The 24952-nt window shown below is 39.1% G+C and overlaps 1 protein-coding gene across 1 annotated transcript in view; it reads right to left on the bottom strand.

The window, feature by feature from the left end:
• The window catches only part of LOC127429293 (collagen alpha-1(XXVII) chain A-like), a 104468-nt gene extending 80684 nt beyond the window's left edge, over window positions 1–23784 (bottom strand). Inside the window, exons 1-4 of the mRNA XM_051678246.1 lie at window positions 23590–23784; window positions 15972–16039; window positions 10485–12250; window positions 5312–5365 (exon numbers count right to left, since the gene is read on the bottom strand). Coding sequence (XP_051534206.1) covers window positions 5312–5365; window positions 10485–12250; window positions 15972–16039; window positions 23590–23642 — 1941 coding nt within the window. The 5' untranslated portion in view covers window positions 23643–23784. The remainder of the gene's footprint in view (window positions 1–5311; window positions 5366–10484; window positions 12251–15971; window positions 16040–23589) is intronic.
• Between the last annotated feature and the right edge of the window lie 1168 nt (window positions 23785–24952).

The following is a 24952-nucleotide window of genomic DNA, read 5'->3' as shown; positions in this document are numbered from 1 at the left end:
GTATACATATTTATGTTAATGTGGCAGTAACAAACGTCAATCCTCCAGGGGGCGATTCAGTTACTTTAAAATTTTTGTGTCATCAAACCGAATATTTTATTCAGGTAGTTAATTAAAAATATGTCAACAGTGTTAACAAAGTTTAATGAACTTTTCTATTGCTCCTGACCTTGTCCTAATAGCATCAATTCTAAACGATTTCCTATCTGAGGTCAGAGGTCACAGTGAGGGTCAAGTTCAGTGGGTTTTATTGAAGGGTAACAGTCCATAAATAACAATGGATTGTGTGTGTGTGTGTGTGTGTGTGTGTGTGTGTGTGTTTGTTACTATACCAGAGACAGTATAAGGAGGAAGTATTTGATTCATTGGAGAAAATTTAATGAGAGGAAATGCAATTTTTAATTTGGAGGATGAAAGAAGTTGCTTTGAATTGCTTTGCATGATGAAGAGACAGAAATTTATGTCATTATTCATTATCAAATCATTGATCAACTCATGTTTACAGAGCCCAAAGTAAATATGGTGACACATAAATAACATTATACCCAGTGTTGGGTGTATCCAAAGTAATTAGTAATGGTAATGTAATAACTTTTTAATCAAAAAGTAATGCAATGCATTACATTTTAAATTCTTGTTATCAGATTACAATTACTGACTTTCAATGAAAGTAATTACTTCTAAGTACAGGTACATTACTTGCACTAAAGTAATATGTATAATATGTTAAAAAATATGAGTTCAAATGTACGTCTGTTAACGTTTCAGTGACTGGTGAAGGGTGTGTGACAATGAATGAGAAAATATAGACATTTTGAATTTTTGAAAACCAAAAACTTTTCTAGGAAAAGTTATTTAGAAAGTAACTTAAAAATAAAATAATTAGTAATGTGATTCCTTTTTAGATTAAGTAATCATTAAAGTAATCTGGTTACATTTTTTAGAGAAGTTATTAGTCATTTGTAGTGGATTACTTATTTTGAGTAATTTACCCAACACAGATTATACCTCAACGGTTCTTGCACGTCTCTTGCCCAAGAACCAATGAGGTTTCATGTAAATGACGTGTCGCCATTTTTTATTTGGGCTCTGTAAATCCCGGTCTGTTTATCATACAAAGGGATCGAATGCCTTCAGAAGACTTGAAATATGATGCACGAGTCACATGCACTACTTTTGGGTGCTTTAAGCTTTATCCTCATCCATATGCGTGGCTGTTGCATTTTGGCTTTGCTATACACAACGCATAATTTAAATTAATTTAAACCGACTGATCTTAGTTCAGGAGACTCTGCGCTGTCAGTAAAGAGTTAAACTTTCGATGCACTGAGTCATGTGACCAAACAACATAGCGCTGATCACAGCAGAGTTTGTGTTTGGTTGAAACGGTAATAAAACTACATCTGGTAAGAAACCTAATTACGTTTTTACATTGAAATCTGTTTGAGTCAAAAGATTTGAGTCTCTAGTTTCATTCGATATGCCATTTTTATCGCGAAATGGCACGCTATTAAACACAAAGAGCACGCACATGGACTGTATGCTCAGTTTCAGTTAAAATATCCTTTATTCACTGTGCATTACCACATTGAGAATTAATGGATGCATTAATTTCAGAGGTTTATATGGAGTTAGGATGAAAACAGGGTGAATTTAAAACTGTTCTGAGACCAGTGCAGACAGACAGCACACTGGAGGTTAAGTCATTCACTAAACAGGGAGCAAGGGATCATCCTATTGGACTCTATACAGCATTCAGTGCATTCAGTCCAAACTTCAGGCTGCAGATGATGTTTAGATCATTCAACATGTTTGGCAGACATGGGACAATGGTAATCAATACATAGATTCAGAATTTATAATGTATCATTTTATTTTTACATGGTTGGCAGTGATTGGATGATGCTGGCCATTACTTGAATCAGAATTATTTAAGATAATTTCTGATGTAATGTCTTTAATGTCTCAAAAACACGAGTAGCCAACACTCCTAGAAACATAATAAACAATTTGATAAAAAAAAAATCTGACTTTCTATAGTTTGATATTATTTAAAGTTTCACAACTTAGTCCCACTGTCCACATATATGGACATACATTTTTAGGAAAAGTATTTGGTCTAGAATTTTTAATTTTTTAGTCAAACTCAGGTCTAAGGAGGAGGTTACACTGAGTCCACTGCCACTGCATGAAAATTAAAACAAGGGACGAGACCTTCTATATGTCCCACTAAAACAGCAATAACAACAATCCTTTAAAATATATCCTTCAGTGTTTCGCAGAATAAAGAATGTCTTAAAAGTTTAAAACAATATGAGATTAAATAATTACAGAATTGTCAATTTTGTGTGAACTATCTGTTTAAAAGGTTAAGGGGATGGAGGAAGTGAAAATTTAGAAGATTATAATGTGGGTCCAAATAATATAAGCTGACTTCACTGAAAGTCCTCTTTGTTTTACTAACAAGCATGCACTCACACACATGAATAATTGCTCATACACATTTAACATTAAAAGAGCGCCGGCTGAACAAGGACATGCAGTCAGACTTTATAACACATGCCCTTAAATACTAACACACACTCATTCACAGCAGCACACAGAGAGACTTCACTGTGATCCTTTGACGTGTGAACACTACATGTTGACTACAGTTGCTAAAACAACACCTCACACCCATGTGACCCTGTCAACAAAGGTCAGAGTTCAAGCAAAGTCTATGAATGGGACTATGTGTATACACTGGTGGCCAAAGTTTGGAATAATGTACAGATTTTGCTCTTATGGAAAGAAATTGGTACTTTTATTCACCAAAGTGGCATTCAGCTGATCACAATGTATAGTCAGGACATTAATGCGAAAAATTACTATTACAATTTGAAGAAAAAAAAATGTTCAGAACTTCTTTAACTACTTCAAAGAGTTATCATCAAAAAATCCTCCACTTGGGGGCCTGGTTAGCTCAGCGAGTAAAGATGTTGACTACCACCCCTGGAGTCGTGAGTTCAAATCCAGGTCGTGCTGAGTGACTCCAGCCAGGTCTCCTAAGCAACCAAATTGGCCCAGTTGCTAGGGAGGGTAGAGTCATATGGGGTAACCTCCTCATGGTCGCTATAATGTGGTTCTCGCTCTTGGTGGGGCATGTGGTGAGTTGTACGTGGATGCCGCGGAGAATAGCATGAAGCCTCCGCACGCGCTATGTCTCCGCGGTAACGCTCAAGCCACGTTATAAGATGCGCGGATTGACGGTCTCAGATGTGGAGGCAACTGAGATTCATCCTCTGCCACCCAGATCGAGGCGAGTCACTATGCCACCATGAGGACTTAGAGCGCATTGGGAACTGGGCATTCCATATTGAGGAGAAAAGGAAAAAAAAAAAATTCTCCACATGCGGCAATGACAGCTTTGCAGATCCTTGGCATTCTAGCTGTCAGTTTGTCTAGATACCCAGGTGACATTTCACCCAGTGCTTCCTGTAGCACTTGCCATAGATGTGTCTGTCTTGTCGGGCACTTCTCACGCACCTTACAGTCTAGCTGATCCCACAAAAGCTCAATGGGGTTAAGATCCATAACACTCTTTTCCAATTATCTGTTGTCCAATGTCTGTGTTTCTTTGCCCACTCTAACCTTTTCTTTTTGATTTTCTGTTTCAAAAGTGGCTTTTTCTTTGCAATTCTTCCCATAAGGCCTGCACCCCTGAGTCTTCTCTTTACTGTTGTACATGAAACTGGTGTTGAGCGGGTAGAATTCAATAAAGCTGTCAGCTGAGGACGTGTGAGGCGTCTATTTCTCAAACTAGAGACTCTGATGTACTTATCATCTTGTTTAGTTGTACATCTGGCCTTCCACATCTCTTTCTGTCCTTGTTAGAGCAAGTTGTCTTTTGTCTTTGAAGACTGTTAGTGTACCTTTGTATGAAATCTTCAGTTTTTTTGGCAATTTCAAGCATTGTATAGCCTTCATTCCTCAAAATAATGATTGACTGACGGGTTTCTAGAGAAAGCTGTTTCTTTTTTGCCATTTTTGACCTAATATTGAGCTTAAGACATGCCAGTCTATTGCATATTGTGACAACTCAAAAACAAACACAAAGACAATGTTAAGCTTCATTTAACGAACCAAATAGCTTTCAACTGTGTTTGATATAATGGCAAATGATTTTCTAGTACCAAATGATCAATTTATCATGATTACTCAAGGATAAGGTGTTGGAGTGATGGCTGCTGTCTAGATTTGATTAAAAATGACTTTTTTCAAATAGTGATGGTGCTGTTTTTTTACATCAGTAATATCCTGATTATACTTTGTGATAAGCTGAATGCCACTTTGGTGAATTAAAGTACCAATTTCCTTCCGAAACAGCAAAATCTGTACATTATTCCAAACTTTTGGACGCCAGTATAGCTGTGTTCGGATTGGAATACTAGCTTACTACATACTGAATACTGCACAGTGCACACTGTATACTGCCTACTAAATAAACGTTTCAAACAGTAGTTTGCTACATTGTTGTCACATGACCTCATCGTGCTGCATTTTTGAGGTGTATAGTTATCATATTGGAAATGAAAACAGTTATTTTTGTACCTGTAATTCAATTTGGCAGAAAAATGCCTTTGGCAATTCTATCAAAGTATTTTTGAGTATTTTTTGTCTTATTTACCGATAAAAATATGTAAACATCCTTAAAACAAGACAAAATTCCTTGAGAAGCAAAATGACATAAGATCTTGTTTTAAGAGAAATCTAACTAAATATAGTGAGGTTTATGCTTAAAACAAGAAAAAACTATTTGCCAATGGAGTAAGAAAAATTATTTTTTTTCATTTGAATCAAGTTTTTTTCCCTTACACAACTGGCCATAGTTTTTTCTTGATATAAGCATAAATATTACTAAATGTTGTTAGATGTTTCTGAGAAGTAAATGTATCTTGTTTTAAGAATGTTTAGATATTTTTTACTGAAAAACAAGACAAAAATACTCCGAGCACTCTTTATACACAAAGAGAGAGCAATGCAAATGAACGAGAGAGAACGAGAATTTAACAAAAAGACAGACTGGTCTGCAGGGGTGGTTTGTGTATCATTCTGAGGTCATTTTGACCTGCTGACCAGACAAAACATAATCACACACACACACACACACACACACACACACACACACACACACTAAAAGGAACAAATAAAGTACAAATACACTAGTGTGAACCATGTGCGAGAGATTTTATAAGGCACCATATTTTACACACTTCCTGTTTATAACTGGAGGTCAAAGGTCAATGGCTTTTTCATTCTAATGCTCACTCACCCGAGGTCCTCTTTTCCCTGGCTGCCCTGGTTTCCCTGGAGGTCCTGGAAATCCCTACAAAACACAAGAAGAGCATTTTTATGAATCAAACACACAGTCAAGATTCTTAGTGGCGTCTATAGGTGTGCAAATAGTCCTGCAAGACTCTGAAAACTAAACATTAAAAGGAAACAGTAAGTCATTTGAGGGAATTTCCTTTAACTGATAATGAGCTATAAACTTACAGAAGATCTGAATCCAACTGAGTGTGTATGTATGTGTATGAAAGGGTAGGGGGACACTGCAGTCCTTTTTGTACCAGATTTAAAGCTGAAATGTGTCATTTAATCTAATCTACTTGGCAACAATGGTTGATTGGTCCAAAATATGGTTACACTGACTGAAAAAAAAAAAAAACGTTATTAGCCATTTCAGAGCAAATACACTCTGAAATATACAGTGGGGTCCAAAAGTCTGAAAACTCCAATTATTGTGGTTCTAATTTAAATCCTGTCATTATTTACTCACCCACATGTTGTTCCAAACCCCGAGACAGACCACTTGTATTAAAATGAATAGGAGAAATTGGAATGCCCAATATGGTGGATGTAGAAAAGGATGTCCCGCCTTACAGGTAAAAGAGTCAGTCACCTTTTAGATACAGACATCGCCTGTCAGTCAACTCGAGAATGTGGTTTTAGCGTGATCTTAGCTGAAAAGCACAATTTATGATATCATTGTTGTCAGATTTCACTGCTGATTTGAAACATGTTATTTGATTGTAATCTTGACCAACAGTTTTGAGAGATTTCAGTCTTTCCCCATTCAAGTAGATTGGAGCTGTACTTTCATGCTGTTTCTGTCCATACAAAATAGCTGCTTGGGAGCATTCCAAAGAAGGCCGCAAAGTGGACTGACTTGCCTTGAAAGGGACTTTGCTTTCCTTCTTCCATGAAACACAAAAGTTAGGCAGACTGTTTAGCCTCAGTCACCATTCACTTTAATTGCATCTTTTTCTGTACAATGAAAGTGAATGGTGACTGAGGCTATTATAGTGTTCCACCAAAGACAGACATATGGTTTTTGGACAACATGAGAGTGAGTAAAAGGTGACAGATTTTCATTTTTGGGTGAACTAGTCCAACTTTTCTTTTACCATTACAAATTTTTTTATATTAACAATCTGAAGGCAAAAATTTGAGTTTGAAAAATAACTATTTGAGAGGCGGACGCACATTTCCGAATTTCCCCTATTTGCATGAACAAAACCTGGCGATCATGTTATCTAGAATGATTTGAGAATGTTCCAAAGAACATCTTGTGTGCTTAAAAGGAAGCAAGAAAATCTGAGCATTTGTACAAAGCAGTTAACATGGTCACAGATTTGCTCATTTGATAAGTGACCTAGAAATAGTGCAGAATCTTAAATATTTCTTCTTCATTTTATGTCATAACTTTTGTTTGTTATGTATATTCCAGGTTCAGTACAAGTTAAGCTCAAATCGACAGCTTTTGTGGCAGAATATTGATTACCACGTATATAAATTTCAACTCTACCCTCCTAAAGGCAAAAATCACGAATACAGTGAATCACTTACAATGGAAAGGAATGGGGTCAATCCGTAAATGTTAAAATACTCACTGTTTTTAAAGTATAGCAACAAGACATAGACAATATGCGTTTTAACATGAATTAAGTGTGATAAAATCGCTGACTAACCGTTTCTATGTAAAGCTTTAACCAAGTTTACAACTTAGTTGCCAACACCATAAACCCTGTAATCCCCAAAAAATGACAATTGATACAATTTTACAGCTCAAATGTAACACAAGTTTTAACAGTAGAGTTCATGTAAATACTTTTATAAAATTATAAGCTTCGCATTTCTGCCTTTAAACCCTCCAAAAATTGGCCCCATTCACTTCCATTGTAAGCGCCTCTCTGTAACCACGATTTTTGCTTTTTTGAAAAGAAAAGGAGGGACGAATCGAAATGTATTTTTTGTGTATATTCCACAAATGCTGTTGACTGAGGCTACGTCCACACTAATACATTTGAAAATGCATCTTTTTCGGGGGCCTGGCTACCACCCCTGGAGTTCGCTAGTTCGAATCCAGGTCTCGTAAGCAACCAAATTGGCCCGGTTGCTAGGGAGGGTAAAGTCACATGAGGTAACCTCCTCGTGGTCGCTATAATGTGGTTTGCTCTCGGTGGGGTGCATGGTGAATTGAGCGTGCTTGCCGCGGTGGACGGCGTGAAGCTTCCACATGCGCTATGTCTCCGTGGCAACGCGCTCAACAAGCCACGTGATAAGATGCGCAGGTTGACTGTCTCAGACACGGAGGCAACAGGGATTCATCCTCTGCCACCTGGACTGAGGCGAATCACTATGCGACCACGAGGACTTAGAGCGCATTGGGAATTGGGCATTCCAAATTGGGAGAAAAAGGGGAAAAATCCCCCCCCCCAAAAAAAAAAACAAAAAGAAAATGCATCTTTTTCTCTATGTTTTGGCCTTCCGTCCACACTGAGATGGCGTTTTTGTCAGCGAAAACTACGCTTTTTGAAAACGCTCTCCCAAGTGGATAAATTTGAAAATGCCGTCTTCACATTATAGTGTGGACGGGGAAGATGGCGATATCCAAAAACAATGACGTTTTTGTTGTCATGTGACGCAGTCATGTGATCCATTCAGCCAAAACAATCAAGATGGTGGCCCTGTTGTGCCTGATATTCACTTTGATAGTGTTGATAAAGATAAATGTTACTTTGTACAACCTTCACATTGCCTTCCTTTAAAGGCGATGGGAAGTTTACTCAGAATTGGTGTCCGGTGACAGAACACGAGGACAATTGCGTTTCAGACCATACATGCAACAGCGATGTTTCACATGCGCAGTGAGGGGATTTAAGTGTTTTCATACATTTCATTGTGGACGAGCAACTTTTGGAAAACGCTTGAAAATGGCAGTGTAGGCGTTTCAAAAACAAAAACACTGTTTTCAAATTTATCCGGATTAATGTAGACATAGCCTTAGTTTCATTTTTAATGAACCTGGAATATTTCTTTAAAATTTTAAATCCCAAAATTATTTTTACATTTATTTTCAGGTTTAAATGAAAAAAAACAAAAAAAACAACAACATTTGGACACACTGTATACTGAATATTGTCCAGTAGCTATAAAATATTGAGATTATTTTAGTATATTTTTTTACCTATATCGTCCAGCCCAAACTGGTACACAGTATGCACATAGTTGTAGAAACAGAGGATCAGAGGGTCTCTCTCCCCCCACTGCAGTGCCACGTGGCCCAGGATGAAAGACTTCCATTGAGTTTGACTCACACTGGAGTGTGTGAGCGCGTGTGTGTTTATGTTAAGAATCTCAGAGGTCTAGAGTTATGCCTCTTTTGATTGAGGAGAGAGGTTTCTCACCCCCATACACACACACACATACACATATACTCACCTACTGCAATGTACATGGTCACACACACAGTCAAAGTCTTGAATGAACATTGAAATACGTCCATGATTCAATATTGATATATTATTATAATATATCAGCCGTGATATTTAAAGGGACAGTTCACCAAAAATGTTTAATTCTGCTAAAAGTTACGACATTTTACTCAAAATTGGATTAAGAATGAAAAATATGTTTTTCAACATTTCTGAGATGATAACTGGATGCCACTCACTAATGACGTCAACAATGTAGTAAACTACTGTTTGAAACTAAAAAAAGTAGGCTGGCAGAATAAAGTGTTAACTTTTCTTAAGAGTCTACAGCTTATTATCTTTGAGTAAATGGTGTACTGCACGTTAGGGCTGTACATAAAAAATAAGTGTGTGTCTGCGCACGTGTAACTGAGAAAAAACGTTGGGTGTGTTCAGGATGTTTAAGTGCGGTACCTGCAGTATATGTCTTTATAGTGGAAAATAGGGGCTTTTGTGTTATCCTTAGGTAATAACAGAGGACGTTCTCTTGGGTGGTACACACATATACACCCTTTACACACACACTTAGACATATACACACTGAATGCTTAGGTAGATGGAAGCATTGTAACCACTATGATGTTCAGACAAACAGACACCAGTTAAAATGGGGTCATTGTTCAAGTTGTATTTTGTCCTTACTCAGTCAAGTTTAGTCAGTCAGTTATTTTGGAAAATACCCTCTAGGGGTTCTGAGTATATGGATGGTCTCACTATGATGTCATCACAGACTTCCCTTTGAACATCCTTGTTAATTACACAGTTGCCAAGACGATTGCTCTGCAATATTAGAAACATCACTTGAATGTTCCATGTTTCTCCAGAATATGTGACTGCATTTACAGGATGTTACAGAACTCAAAGTCCTACTGTTTAAATATGGCTGACTCTGATTTAACACAGGACTTATATAATAGCTCACTTACCATTATTTGTTTTTGGGGACATAGATCAGGTGGTTTCTTTTGAAATCTAGCCTCTTAAATGAGGTAGTTTAAGAGTTTTCCAGTTCATCTGATTGAAATTCCAGGCCTAGTTTTCCACGGATGGATAAGGACTCCCTGCTTGTAAACTTCTGTATTTGAGTATTGGCGTGACGGACAAAATGTTCATGACTTCCCGGACTTCTGACCCCGCTCTAAAAACACAAAGCCCACTAAAAGCTATACTACAAAATTCTGGGCTCTCTATCGACATCTGTGGTTGAAACATAAAATTGCAAGGGGTTGGGGGCATCAGTAGTTACTAGGGGGGCACAGAGAAAATCCCCACCCCCAGCCCCCCCATGACATGTGCCATAGTAGCCGGACCTTCTTTTCTTCGTTTATGGATATAACGCAATTATGCAAGAACGAATGATGGAAGCCTGAAATTTCATGCAAAACCGAACCCGACAGCTCTGAATATAAATCATCATTATAGGCTTAATGTTATGACTGGGGATAAGCCACATGACTTATTCTGTACTGGCTCATCAATAGCATTTTGTTTATTTCTAACTAAAACTTTAACGACAAACCTTCCACAGTGTACCCTTAATCCACAAACTCAACAATGACATATGCTACGCTTCAAAGCTTTATCGAGCTCAAGATAGTACCTTGACAACACACACATATACTCTCACAGACACAAACAAATAGGGGTCAGTGACCACAATGGCTGACATAGACAAGGCGACACTCTTACCACTAGCCCAGGATCTCCTTTTTGTCCCGGTGGTCCAACCAGAAGCAAAACCAAGGTTGGGTCTGCCTCCAAGCTCTGGAAGTCGTCCAAAGCCGGGGAAGTCACAGATTGGATGGTGAGCCTTGGAGTACAAGGTGTGACATACTGCACAGGTGTTTTTGGTTTGTTAGAATTGTTTTTTGGGGTCAGCAGATGTGTTTTGGGTTTGCTTGTGGCAGCAGTGATGCGTAGAGTGGATATGGAGGTTGGCAAGATTATTTTGGCTTTGCTTGGAGCAGCGGTGGTCAGTACAGTGGATTTGGGGGTTGGAAGGCTTTTTTCTAGGGTGTTTGGGGCAACAGTGGTGAATAAGATTGATTTGGGGGTTGGCAAGCTTTTCAGGGGTGTTTTGGGGGCTATGGTGGTCAGCAGAGTTGATTTTGGGGTTTGTAGAGAGTGATTTTGGGTGTTGGTTTTGGACAGGAGTGGCTTTTTGTTTGGTGCCATTGAGGGTCTTTTGGAGGCGCTTGGTACCAGGTCTGATTGTGTTTTTTTAATACCATTTTGTTTATTATTAGGACTGGCAGATGGAGCACCAATTGAAGTCTTCTTCGTAGGGTTGATTTTAGTAGGCTTTGGCACAAGAGTTTGCTTCTTTGCTGTCAGCTTTGCGGCAGTTGATTTTGCAACTGAGGCTCTGGAAGGCTTCGCTGGCGTAGGTTTGGGTCCACTCAGTTTCGAAGTCCCGAGTTTGGATAAAGTTGGTCTGGTTATCGTGGGCTTTGGTCCAGAAGGTTTCGGAGAAGGTTTTCCTGGTGTGGGATTGGATGTACTTGGTTTTGTTGGGGTAAGCCAGACTGCTGCAGTCTTTCGTGCAGTCGGCTTGGGGCTTTTGAGTGTCCTGAGTGTAGGTTTTGGGATGACTGAATTTAAATATCCCCAAGATAACGGAGTTTCAAGTCCTGTTTGTATCAGGGGAAGGGGCGGATGTGTGGTAGAAGAAAACTTGGGAATAGCATCACTCACTTTAACAGCAGGAGAACCTCCTGCGGCATTTATGGATGTCCAAAGGAAACTAGTGGGAGTGATAGAGAAAGTGCGATTCGGCGGTAATGTTTGGGCCAATAGTGGTGGGACGTGTCTGGATGGGAGGGGCAAGAGAGCAGGGGGTGAGGCCGGCCTGTAGGTGTCATTTTCTCTGCACTGCCTGCGAATGGCGCTACAATAATTCTGTTGCGCCTGTGCCGAGGGCACAACATCAAACTGGCAGACTGCCCCCTCAAAAGCAACTGCACCTGGAAGCAAAGCGCTGCTTCCACCCAAGCGAAAAGTTCCGCGAGGATTTAGACGTTCAGGAAGAACAGGGAGTTTCTGCGCAACTCCAGCATCGGCCTCATCCACGCAGGGAGAGTGCAAAGTCACCGATTGTCCATTTAGAACGAAGGCTAAATGATGCCAGCGTCCGTCATGGAGGTCGTAAGGGAAGACGGCGGTATTCCCAGGCCCGGCATGAAACGTTAGATTACCTGGCGAAATTTCGAGTCCGAGCTGAATCCGACTCCCAGAGTGGACGGAAAAGAGAAATGCTGAGTTTAGGCGGTGAGATCGGACACTCAATACGATAGTGCATTTCCAAAAGAGTTCTGATGGGAACACGGAGCGTGTTGCTGTGGTAACTCTTGCCTGTGTCGTAAGGATGACTCCAGAACGGAGAGAGATGACACCAGTGGGAACGGTGCGAGAACCCAGTTCAGCGCGCAGAGCCAATCGCTGCAACACGTCCACATCTACAACACAAAGATATCTTAATAAACACATATATTAATACAGTGGGGTTAAAAAGTCTGAAATGCTTCCATTTTGCATTTTTCTACCTTGGTACAATTTTTAGCGTTACAAATTATATTATCAGCGTAATAATTTGAGTGAAAAGTTGGATTGAAAAGTTAACAGGATTTTCAGAATTTCTTATGTACCCCTTTTGCTTTAATAACAGCATGCACTCGAGCTAACATGGACTCCAGCTAAATCTGATGATCATGTTATTCAGCATGATTTGAAAATGTTCCAAAGGGCATCTTGTGTGCTTCAGTGGAAGCAAAGAAATATGAATGTCAGTAGAAAGGAGTCAACATGATCGATGTCACAAATTTGCTTCATGTGATTAATGATTAGAGTACAGAAACTTCTACAAAATTCCTTTATTTTAAAATATTTAAAAAATCATAAAACTTTCTATTTATTTCCAGGTTTTGATTAGACTTGAAATCTCACATTTTCAATATGGTCTCAAAATTTTGGATCCAATGTCCACAAACATTTAAAACACTGAATTAACACACCTTCTTTTGGGTGATTCTCATCAAATGTGTCAAGAAAATGTCCTGGTCCTGTTGTACTCCAATATTACAAGACACAAATAAGAAATGATATTTGTACCTAGAAAATGAAGCCTATTTTTAGGACCATTAAGATTTTTTATATTGTGACATTATTTTTAGGACAGTAATTCACATTTTATCCCACAATTCTCATTACCGCCATGCAAAAAAAGATGGTCATTATAATATTTGTATTACCACACTGTGAAAAAAAAAATAAAAAAATTGATTATTTAAATTGTAAAATATTTATTAATATTAGTGGCACTCCTCGGTACTGCCTTTTATATTCGCTTGATTTAATTTTTAAAAAATCATTGTACAACTGCAACTTTTTCATTGTACAGTAAAAATAAATGACTGTTAGGGTAATGAGAATCATCACTGGAAATAGTAAAAGTAAAACATCTAATGAGTATTACTGGGTAAAATGTCCTGTAAATAATGTCACAATGCAAAAAAACCTAAATGGTCCTTAATGTAGGCTTAATGAATTTAAAAAATGCAAAATATAAAAAAAATTTTTTCCTGTATTGATTTAGGGTTAAAATGACCAGGGCTGCTTTTCCCTAAAGCATCGCAAGCTCAAGTTGATCGTAGAGACCATCAGCACCAATGGCTTCTACAATCTACTTAGGTTTACAATGTTTTTGTGAAATGCAGTCCAGCACATTTTCTTGACTGGTTTCATGAGAATCATCTTTTTGCATCCTTCATTTAAAAACATTCTATTCATCTAATCACTTTTATTTCTCTCATTCTCATCATTGCAGTACTGTAGTTTTCAAATGAGATCCAGAACTTCCCATTACATAATTTTAATGTGTTAATTTTGTTTTATGCAATGGGTGTTCAATTTCATGCCTTGAGACTGAAAGCAACTACGCAAGTCCACATCTGTATGTGTGCGAGTGTGTCTGATTCCAAAACTCTTTAGTATTTCAAACTGGCTTTTATCAAGGAAAATTAGATAATGCACCACAATGAACTTGCATGTGTATGTGTGTGTTTTTGGACTTGTGTCCGTGTTAACAATGCCAGAACAAAGCAGAAAGTATGAGCAAAGCACCAGAAATCACTTCATTCATACCAAACACAACAGAAAAAAGTCTGAATGATGCATTTGATTGCATCAGTAAGTCTGTAAGTGTATTTCATAACAGCACCAATATAATAAACCAGCAGTCAGTCTAACACAGTACAATATTATAATGAATCAGTGGCTCTAGAGAGTAACAGTTATGTGGAAGGGGCGTATGTTGGGGTGGGGGGTGGGGGGTTTAAGTGGTTTACGAGGACTTTTTTTTAGGTTACAAACTTGTAATTACAAGGGTATTATACTATAAATGTGGTTTATAGAGTTATATAAGGACATTTCTAATGTCCCCATAATTCAAATCACTTAAAAAACATACTAAATGACGTTTTATTGAAAATGTAAAAATGCAGGAAGTTTTTTGTGAGGTTTAGGGGTAGAATTAGGGGATAGAATCTATAGTTCGTACAGTATAAAAATCATTATGTCTATGGAGAGTCCTCATAATAATAGCTGCACCAACACATGTGTGTGTGTGTGTGACTGTCAAGGGATCGGCATGAATCAGCAGTCAGAGGGGAACATGATGTCATTGCTTCTATAAAACATGCACTCACAAACACACACACTCATTCATTCATGTAAAAGGGGTTATAGACAGAGGACATGCTTTATTAAGGAAAAGTGCTTGGAACTGAAAGATTGTTTGGCAGGAGAAAGGGTGAAAAAACGGGTAAGGGAACTCATGCATGTGTGTAAGAGAGAGAAGGGATGTGCTTATGTTTCATGAATCAGAGTATAAAGTTTAATGGTGTAAAACATTCCCAACTTAGTAGAAAGAGTGTAAGCACATGAAACTTTATTAAGTGCCATCCCAAATGTGTGACTTTCTTTCTTGTGCTGAACACAAATGAAGATTTTATTTGAGGAATATCTCACCTCCGTAGGTCCATACAATGCATGTGAATGGTGGCCAGAACTTTGAAGGTCCAAAAAGCATATAAAAGGCAGCATAAAAGTAATCCACATGACTCCAGTGGTTAAATCCATGTCTTCAGAAGTAATATGATAGATGTAGGTGAGAAATCAATATTTAAGTCCTTTTTTACTATAAATTCTCCTCCCTGCCCAGTAGGTGGTGATATGCACAAAGATGCAAATCGTCAAAAACAAAAGAAGAAAAATGTAAAAGTGAAAGTGGAGATTTATATTTATTAAAAGTAAAAAAAAGACTATGTTTCGCACCCACACCTATAATATCACTTCTGAAGACATGAATTTAACCACTGGAGTCGTGTGGATTACTTTTGTGCTGCCTTTATGTGCTTTTTGGACCTTCAAAGTTCTGGCCGCCATTCATTTGCATTGTATGGACCTACAGAGCCGAGATATTCTTCTAAAATTCTTTGTTTGTGTTCTGCAGAAGAAAGACAGTAATACACATCTGGGAGTAAATGATGAGAGAATTTTCATTTTCGGGTGAATTGTTCAAGTTCCTTGCTAATTATTCTAGTTTTAACCACATCTTTTACAGTTGCCCAACTTTAAAGTATTTGGACACTTTTGGACACTTAAAGGGATAGTTCACCCAAAAATGAATATTCTCTCATCATTTTCAAACCCTCATGTTGTTCCAAACCGCTATGACTTTCTTTCTTCCATGGAATACAGATGGAGATGTTAGGCACCATTCACTTTCATTGTATGGAAAAAAATGCAATGAAAGTGAATGGTGACTGAAGCTAATGAAAAAGAAAGAAAGAAAGAAAGAAAGAAAGAAAGAAAGACATATTCTGAGCCATTTTTGCAATCTAAAAGTGATTTTTGTCAACCAGAAAGTGTCCACATACTTTAAGTCTTTATTTTGAACAATGTATCTATTGTTTTACAATTTGAAACTTCTTTTTGTTAAATGTTTTCCTTGAAAAGTGTGCTATCTTTCTTCAAAATGTATGCCACTTTGTTTGATATTTTGTTATGCAATGAGATTCGTACATTTTGTGGTGTGGTTTAAATGTCCAAATACTTTTTCAGGGCCAATGTATTTCCATATCCAAAGAGTATATTCATACCTATGCAAATGAATCTTACCTTCAGAGAGTACTTGGCTGAATCCAAAAGAAGTTAAATAAAGTAGAGTGCACAGAAGAAGAGCTCTCCTAGAGACCGAGAGAGAAAGAGAGAGAGTTACTCATTTGAATTTCCATTATTTTGTGGGAAACAATGTAAAATGTGGAATCAGACCTTTACATAACAGAAGCCACTTGTCAAAACATAATTTAAATGAAAGTCCACATTTCAGGCTTCTTGGACTGGCCTCGACCCAAACAAGTGGAAAATTTTACTTGCAAAAGCATCTTTCCGGAGCGAGTGGACTGAACCATCAAACTGATAGATGATGCCGGGCAGCTAAATATATTTCCATGTTTACAATTAATAAAAACATTCTGCTTGGAAATGTTTCAACAAATGCCAATAGGTGGATATTTAAGATGCACAGAGCATTATTTCCGTTACTTGTTCCTTCAGATATTGCAGGCGAAGTAAATGGATTTTCCAAGTTGAGCGGTTTAGAAAACTATCATGACTATAAACATATATGAACTTTTCATTCTAGTTTCCCCTTTAAAAATAAAGGTCCTTCTTTGCTAAAGGTTCTTGAGTTGCTATAAGGTTTTTGTACTTAAAAAACTTTATTTATGTTCAATTAAAACTTGGTCAGATCCGTGTATTGATTCCTGGTTTCTTTAAAACACCTGTACATAGAAGGTTTTCTAAAAAACAAGAGAATCAAAGTTATTTAGTGAACTGAAATAGTTTCCTCTACGACATCAGTCTGTAAAACCCTTGGTTCAACATATCCATAATGTTAACATAAACTGTGTCAGATCACTTAGAAAAGATTTAGATTCCTTATTGGTTCCATTAATGATTCTTTCAGTACTTTAGAGGAAGAAATATTTGGACACAAAAATTGCAATTCTTACTGGATTTACCGCCCTTAGCAGCCTGTTGCCAAATGATCATGTCAGATTTCGACAAAGGAGACAGAACAAATCAGAAATACATTAAATACAGTTCTTGCAAAAGGTGTGTTTACACAAACTTTTCTAAAAATTTTAGGAGGCATAAATGCAATCCAATAATTGGTCATAAAAATAAAACTACATACTGACTAAACATTATGTAGATTCAAAAGAACTGGATCATAAGAATCATTTGTTCAGGAATTGGACAACAATGGTCACGCTGTCTGTTTTGTGCAGAAGATTCAAAAGAATCGGCTCATAAGAGTCATCTGATTATCAGGCAGTCGGACTACACTGGTCGCGATGTATGTTTCATGCTGTAGATTCAAAAGAATCCTTTCATTAGAGTCATTCTTTCAGCAATCAGACTACACTGGTCACAATGTATGTTTCACACAGATTCAAAAGAATCGTTTCATTAGAGTCCTTCGTTCGACAATTGGACTACACTTGTTGCAATGTATATTTCATGCTATAGATTCAAAGGATTCAAGGCTCATTAGAGTCATTCATTTGGCAATCAGACTACATTTTTCACAATGTATGTTTCACGCAATATATTCAAAGGATTCAAGGCTTATTAGAGTTACTCATTCGGCAATCAGACTACACTGGTCGCACTGTATGTTTCATGCTAAAGATTCAAAGGAATCAGCTCATTAGAGTCATTCCTTCGCCAATCAGACTACACTTGTCGCAATATATGTTTCATGCGATCGATTCAGAAGAATCAGCTCATTAAAGTTATTCGTTTGGCAATCAGACTACACTGGTCACGATGTATGTTTCACGCTGTAGATTGAAATGAATCGTTTTATTAAAGTCGTTTGTTCGGCAATCGGACTACACTGGTCTCCATGTATGTTTCGCACTGTAGATTGAAAAGAATTGTTCCATTAAAGTCATTTATTCGGCAATTGGACTACACTGGTCGCGATGTATTTTTCATGCTATAGATTAAAAAAACTGGCTCATTAAAGTAATTTGTTCGCCAGTTGGACTACACTGGTCATGATGTATGTTTCACACTGTAGATTCAAAAGAATCAGCTCATTAAAGTCATTAGTTTGGCAATTGGACTACACTTGTTGCAATGTATGTTTCATGCTATAGATTCAAAAGAATTGGCTCATTAGAGTCATTCGTTTGGCAATCGGCTACACTGGTCGTGATGTATATTTCACTATGTAGAATCAAAAAAATTGGCTCAGAGTCATTTGTTCAGCAGTTGAACTACACTGGTCGCGATGTATGTTTCGCTCTGTAGATTCAAAAGAATCGTCTCACAAGAGTAATTTGTTTGCAAATCGGAAAACATTGGTCGCGCTGTATGTTTTGTGCTGTAGATTTAAAAGAATCGGCTCATAAGAGTCATACTTTTCGGAACTGGACTACAGTGGTCACGCTGTATGTTTCACATTGTAATTTCAAAAGAGTCGGCTCATAGGGTCATCCATTCGGGAATCGGACTACAATGGTCGCACAATCTTTTTGTGCAGAAGATTGAAAAGAATCTGCTTATAAGAATCATACGTTCGGAAATCAACTACACTAGTCGCATTGTATGTTTTGCGCTGCAAGTTCAAAATAACCAGTTAATTCGAGTTTTTCATTTTGGAATTGGGCTACACTGGTCGCATTGTGTGACTTGCACTGTTGATTAAGTAGCAGGTCAGCGCTTACCCTAAATAGCACTCCAGGAAACACTGTCAGAATATTTTAGTGCGATGTTCATACATGTTTTAGTACAGTTAATAAAATCGAAAGTCATGAAAATCATATGGTTCTGTTATTTATTCTTGATTCGCAAGCCTAAATTTGAGTAACCCTAAAATGAGCATAGTAGCAAAAACTGTTACACTTTGTGTTAAACCTCATCTGCACTTTTTGTCAGACTGACCTTGTTGACCTCTGAACCCTAACCTCTGATTTCACTGGCACATGAAAGAGGAAGTGGTCTGCAAGGGAATGATTTCAGAAATGATTGACAGGTTAGACGGAGCGCTCCAAACCCCCGCTGTGTATACGGACATGTTTTTGTGTGTCTCTTTGTCTGACAGCTGTTAAAATCATTACTTGGTTACCACAACACACACACACATCCATCTACCATGTACACACACATATGTGCTGCTAGACTCCCTCAGGATTCCCATACCTGAGTCAGGAAGTGAAGTGTCTCGCTTTAAGGCACCTCAGCCAATCAAAATGCCAGAAACACAGGCCAGTCTGACCTCACAGTTACTAAGCCACCACAATCAGATGAGTGAGAAACAGTGCATCTCAACTGAATGTGCTTTATCTATTTTTCTGTGTGTGTGTGTGTGTGTGTGTGTGTGTGTGTGTGTGTGTGTGTGTTGCACAAAAATGACACATGTATGTGTCAAGCATCTCTTGGGTGTCATAAACGTGTGTGAATATGTGTGTTACAGACAAACAAGATAGAAAAACATGAATTGTAACTCATGCTGTGCAGTAATACTTTAAATACTTAACCATACTTTCAGGACAAGTCTGTCCCAGAAGTTAGCAAGCCTAAATCTGACAATACTTCCCTTTGGAGATGTAAAAGTGCAAAAGGTTTCTTGTTTGGGGTAGAGTTAGGGCTATACATTTTTTCTCAATGCCCCCCCACACACACACAAACAGTAACACACACACACTATATACACAAATGACTAAAAAGACCCATCCTTCCATCCAACAACCCCTCTCTCTCTTTGTTCAGTATTAGAGCAGTGGAAAATTCTTTCCGTGCGGCAGTGCCGGTTCTAGAGGAAACGCCCGGGGCCTCCCCCCCCCCAAGAGAAGCCTGGCCCCCCATTTGCCCCCCCCACTCCCACTTACATTACTAGCATGTTTGGGATTAGTGTAATGAAGGGCGCTCCCTGGCGGACAGTAGAGGCAGCGAAGGGTATCCGGTTACTGGTCGCTCATAACGGTTCAAAACGGAGCGTTCTCACTGACCGGCATCAGAACACAACCGAGGAGCACAGAGATTAGACTGCACACAATGTCTTAAACCAGAGGAACCAAACAAAAAAAAAATGACTATAAAAGGGATAATTGATTGGTTATTACAACGTTTCAACGAAGCTAAATAAGCGATGTAGAGACAGCTACACCTGTTCACAGCTACTGTGAGAGGCATTATTCACAGAAGTGCCATCTTTGATTTTTGGCTGGAATGACAACAAGGCTGTGAGGGATAAACGTACAGTCTCTTCAACTGGTTGTACAGTTGTTCAAAGTGTTTTTGGATCGTTCCGCTAATGAAACATTGAAGCAAAAATCATTTTTCCAAGAAATGTCAATAGACTAAAACTCCAGACAACACCAGCTGAGTAAAATTAGATATTATCTATAAGCTTTTTGAAAGCTTTATACAGTTTATGTCATTGAAGAGATGCTAAGTCTATCCCTGACAGCCTCATTTTCATTCCCTTCAAAAATCAAAGATGGTGCTACTGTAAATAAGGTCTATATTGCGCTTTTTCAGCCATCTGGGTTCCAGAAGTATTTTTCCCCATTCATTTTTTTCATAGGCTTTTCATAAAAGCCATGAACCAAAGCAACCAGCTCCGAGGTGAATCACAACATCACAAACTTTGTTTTGAAGCAAAAAACTATATAAAAATCAGACGAAAAGACAAACCTACCAGACTTTGTTTACCGTCTTTTACGAGGGCACAAACTACAATCCCACGAAGCATTGCGAATTATGAAATTAAATAAAAACTGATGGGAATGTATGAAACTATTTATTTTAGGTTGTTGATTATAAGTAAAGAAACAATATATGCAGAATATTCCAGTATATACAAATATATACAGTAGTGTAAGGGTGAAGGAAGTTATTCACAGTGCGTCATTGGAGTGGGCAGTCGCTCCTGGGCTCCTTTCGCGGGCTGTTTGCTGCAGTTCTCTGATTGGTGAAGCTTTTTCTGTTGGACCATGGGTAATGTAGTTGTTTACCAGGATTTCTGCTATCAAACATGATTTTCAAACAATGAATTTGAGTGGCCTGGGTAGCTCAGTGAGTATTGACGCTGACTACCACACCTGGAGTCGCGAGTTCAAATCCAGGGTGTGCTGAGTGACTCCAGCCAGGTCTCCTAAGCAACCAAATTGGCCCGGTTGCTAGGGAGGGTAGAGTCACATGGGGTAACCTCCTCATGGTCACTATAATGTGGTTCACTCTCGGTGGGGCGTGTGGTGAGTTGTGCGTGGATGCCGCGGAGAATAGCGTGAAGCCTCCACATGCGCTACGTCTCCGCGGTTAAGCGCTCAACCTGCCACGTGATAAAATGCGCAGATTGACGGTCTCAGACGCGGAAGCAACTGAGATTCGTCCTCCGCCACCCGGATCACATAAAACACAGCTTCTATTCAAAAACTATACGCTTTTATTTGTTAAGAACTCAATTTAAGAGTTTAGGTGATATGATATGATTAATGATTTCGTTTCATTCATTCATATTTTTAAGATACTTCCTTTTCCCAGTGACTCTCTTTTCAATGTATTTGAGTAGCTCATCTTGTATTTAAAATATATATAGCCATCCGTTGTATAAAGACACAAAGTCCTCTTTAAACTCTATACAGATCTGGATGTACTGGCACACTGAACATCTCAAACTGGAGTAGCCTATTATAAACTTGATGCAGTTTTCCATGATGCGGGGCTGTTCCCGTTTTCTAAGACCACCTGAACAAATTCAACCATTCATTCATTCCTGACGCGTCCCCTCGCACCACGAGCATCACAGCGTCGCGGCTGAGGGTGTAAGGAGCGGAAGCCGTGTTTATTTAGCGTCACTGTGCGGTTTGCACTGTGATGCTCAGTTGGCAAACACACATGTACACCCACACTGTCCATGAATTTTCCACAAGAGTTCCTAAAGAATAACGAGCAGTCACGAGCCTGAAGCGCTTTTCCAGCACAAGACGGGTTCTTGCGCTCAAATACAGCGAGACGGGGCGCAACTACTATATGAAACAAATTGTATCTGCTTTTTAACTTAACACAGCGTCTTAAAAACGCGGCGCTCATGGAGCTGAACAAAGCGAGACCCAACGCAACATCCAAGACGTCCGTATGACGCATGTGCACCTACACGAACCATTAAAAATAGCTCAGACGCAACGCAAGAACGCGTCATGTGCGAACGGCCCCTTTGTAGAATTTGAAATAAAGTCAAAAACCTGCTCTATGTCATAGTCTATATAGGGTATGTATAACATACATACAAAAGGAGCTGGTTACACAGAACGCGTCCTTGCGATCAAAAACAGACGAAGCGTAACGGAATGGAACATTGGGTCTTTATGCTTTTTTCCCATCAATGTTTAACCACTTTTATTACTTAACTAAACGCAAAGCTCATTGCCGTGACGCAATAGCCAAAGAAGCATGCGGATTTTTTTATTTTTTTTAAAGAGCGTAGACGGATTCTGCGTGAACCACCCCTTACTAGAGTTTGAAAGTATACAGCACAAATAATCAGGGAGCCGTTCACACAGGACGCGTTCTTGCCATCAAACACAGGGAGACGGAGCAAAAAAAAAATGCAGCCTAACTACGTTTACCTGACGTGACGCAACGGCCAAAGACGCATGTGAAAATAGACAAACAATGTAAATTAGTGCATATACGAAACATGTACTTTAATAGCGACGCTTTTATCCAAAGGGAATAATACATCATACGCGATTCATCTTAAGGAGACAGCAGTACGAAAAGTGCTTCATTACAAATTTTCAGAATAATACTATCCAAGACAGAAGAGTGCAACAAGAATATTTATAATATTTATTATTATTATTATTATTATTATTATTATTATTATTATATGAGTGCATGGTTAAGTGCTCATGGAAAGATGTGTTTTTAGCCGTTTTTTGAAGACAGAGAGTGAGTCTGCTTCACGGATGGAGTTGGGAAGGTCATTCCACCAACGAAGTACATGAAACCGAAAGTCCAAAAGTTTTTCATTGTTTGTCTGTTGTTGCTATGTATGTATATACACACAAAATACACATACACAAGGAGTCGTTCACACACGACGCGTTCTTGTGATCAAAAACAGGGAGATGTAACGCAACGGAACGGAACAACACAGGGGGTCTTTCTTCGAGTTCGACTACGCTCACTGAAGTGACGAAACGGTCAAAGACGCATGTGAAGCGCAGACTGAAAGGCAAGAACGCGTCCCGCGTGAACGGCCCCTTAACTAGAAATAAACACAAAGACCTGTTCCACGAGCAAACCATATGCACAGCGCCTGCATACACCACAGATCGCAAAAGTTTTATATTAAACTGACCTGGAATTTCTTGACACACTTCAAAGCCCTACGTTGGCTGCGCGTAATGATGACAGATAGGGCGAAGAGCTGGCTCGAGCACACCTCTCCTGGTACACCTGGACCCCCTCAGTTAAAGATCTGTTTCTGTTAAGTTGTGAACGCTGGCCAAGTAACACACAGGTACAGCGGTGCGCTCATTACAAGCGCCCATTCACCCGGCACCAACACACACAAACCAATGCGCCCTGTGCGCAAATATCCAGCAACTAAGCGCTCTTTGTCTCTGCTATGCCGGGGATCGGTGGTGCCCAACCTGTGTTACCCGTTAAGACCCATTATAGGTACCAGGTAAAACGTAAAACTGCAACTTACTTTGCCACGAGACGAGAGGTTCTGCGGTCTCTCCTTCGGGTCGCTAAATTCATTTGTATTCATTTGTCCCGGCAGTCAAAATCCTGATCCGTTAATCTCTGCGTGACTGCGTCGCTGCCCGAGAGCGCGAGCCGTCGTCTCATGCATCGGATAAACCGTGTTGCGGAATGAGTGCGATCTCCCACCGGTCCGCTGCGCGACACCACCATAAATCCGACGGGAATAATCCGCGGGCGAGTCTCTCCACTCCTGCCCGGATGCTGTAGGCATTTATGCCGGGTTGGCAAAATCTACTGAGGCTACTGGATGTTTGGGGCTTTGGGGGGCTTGAGGAGTCAGGAGTGGAAGCTTCATCCTTTTTCCTTTTTTAAATAGCAGTTTGGAGAGCAGCTGTGCCGAGCGCTACGGGTGTCGGGTTACACTGCGGAGCTCAGCGCAGCCAGCAGCCAATACATAACGCCTCTTGTGGGAGGGCACACACCGGGCAATGGGCACCTCAGCACCCAGCCAAGGTTACCAATGGCCTTTTCATGCTTTTGTGAAACTGTTAACCCAGGGTCATTTTTAATCTTGGGTTATCTTGATCCATGTTTCACACTGTCCTTATCCTGGATTAGTACTCATTCCAGTTAGGTTTATTACAAGGTTTGTGAGACGTTCTTTTTTGTCTAATGTAAACATTAACAAGGTAAAAACAACCGATTTGACAACTACAGTTGCAGCTTATAAATAGCTAAGACTGTCTTCATCACTCCAGTCGCATTGGCTGACATTGTTCATCATTTTAAAGTCAACATGAAATCAAAATTGACCCTAATAACTTTATTAATAAACTTAACAGCTGAAAAAAGCAAGATGCGACGCAACAGCCAATTGTGCTCTTGTAACTACACAAACAATTATAATTATCGCAGTTGGAACGCAAGAATGCACTCAGTATGAATACCCTCTCAATATGAAGATAAATTAATGACAAAAATATTTGCATGTGCAGAATTTGTTATGAGTGCAATATAAGAAATACAGAACATCGGGTATCGGACTGTACGGAGCCCCTTAGAGGACAGAGCAGGAATAGTTTTTTTCTGAAATAGTTTTGCGTTCCCTCGCAATAGTTTGAGTTCCCTCACAATATGTTTTGTGTTCCTTAGTAATAGTTTGCATTCCCTCCCAATAAGTTTTACGTTTCCTTGCAATAGTTTGTGTTCCCTCACAATAAGTTTTGCGTTCCCTCACAATAGTTTGAGTTCCCTCCCAATAAGTTTTACGTTCTCTCGCAATAGTTTGCATCCCTCGCAATAAGTTTTGCGTTCCATCGCAATAAGTTTGCGTTCCCCCGTTCCCTCAAAATAAGTTTGTGTTC

This window comes from Myxocyprinus asiaticus, chromosome 38 (genome assembly GCF_019703515.2).
Source record: "Myxocyprinus asiaticus isolate MX2 ecotype Aquarium Trade chromosome 38, UBuf_Myxa_2, whole genome shotgun sequence".
NCBI classification, from domain to species: Eukaryota; Metazoa; Chordata; class Actinopteri; order Cypriniformes; family Catostomidae; genus Myxocyprinus; species Myxocyprinus asiaticus.
This window is presented reverse-complemented; position numbering and strand designations above follow the sequence as displayed.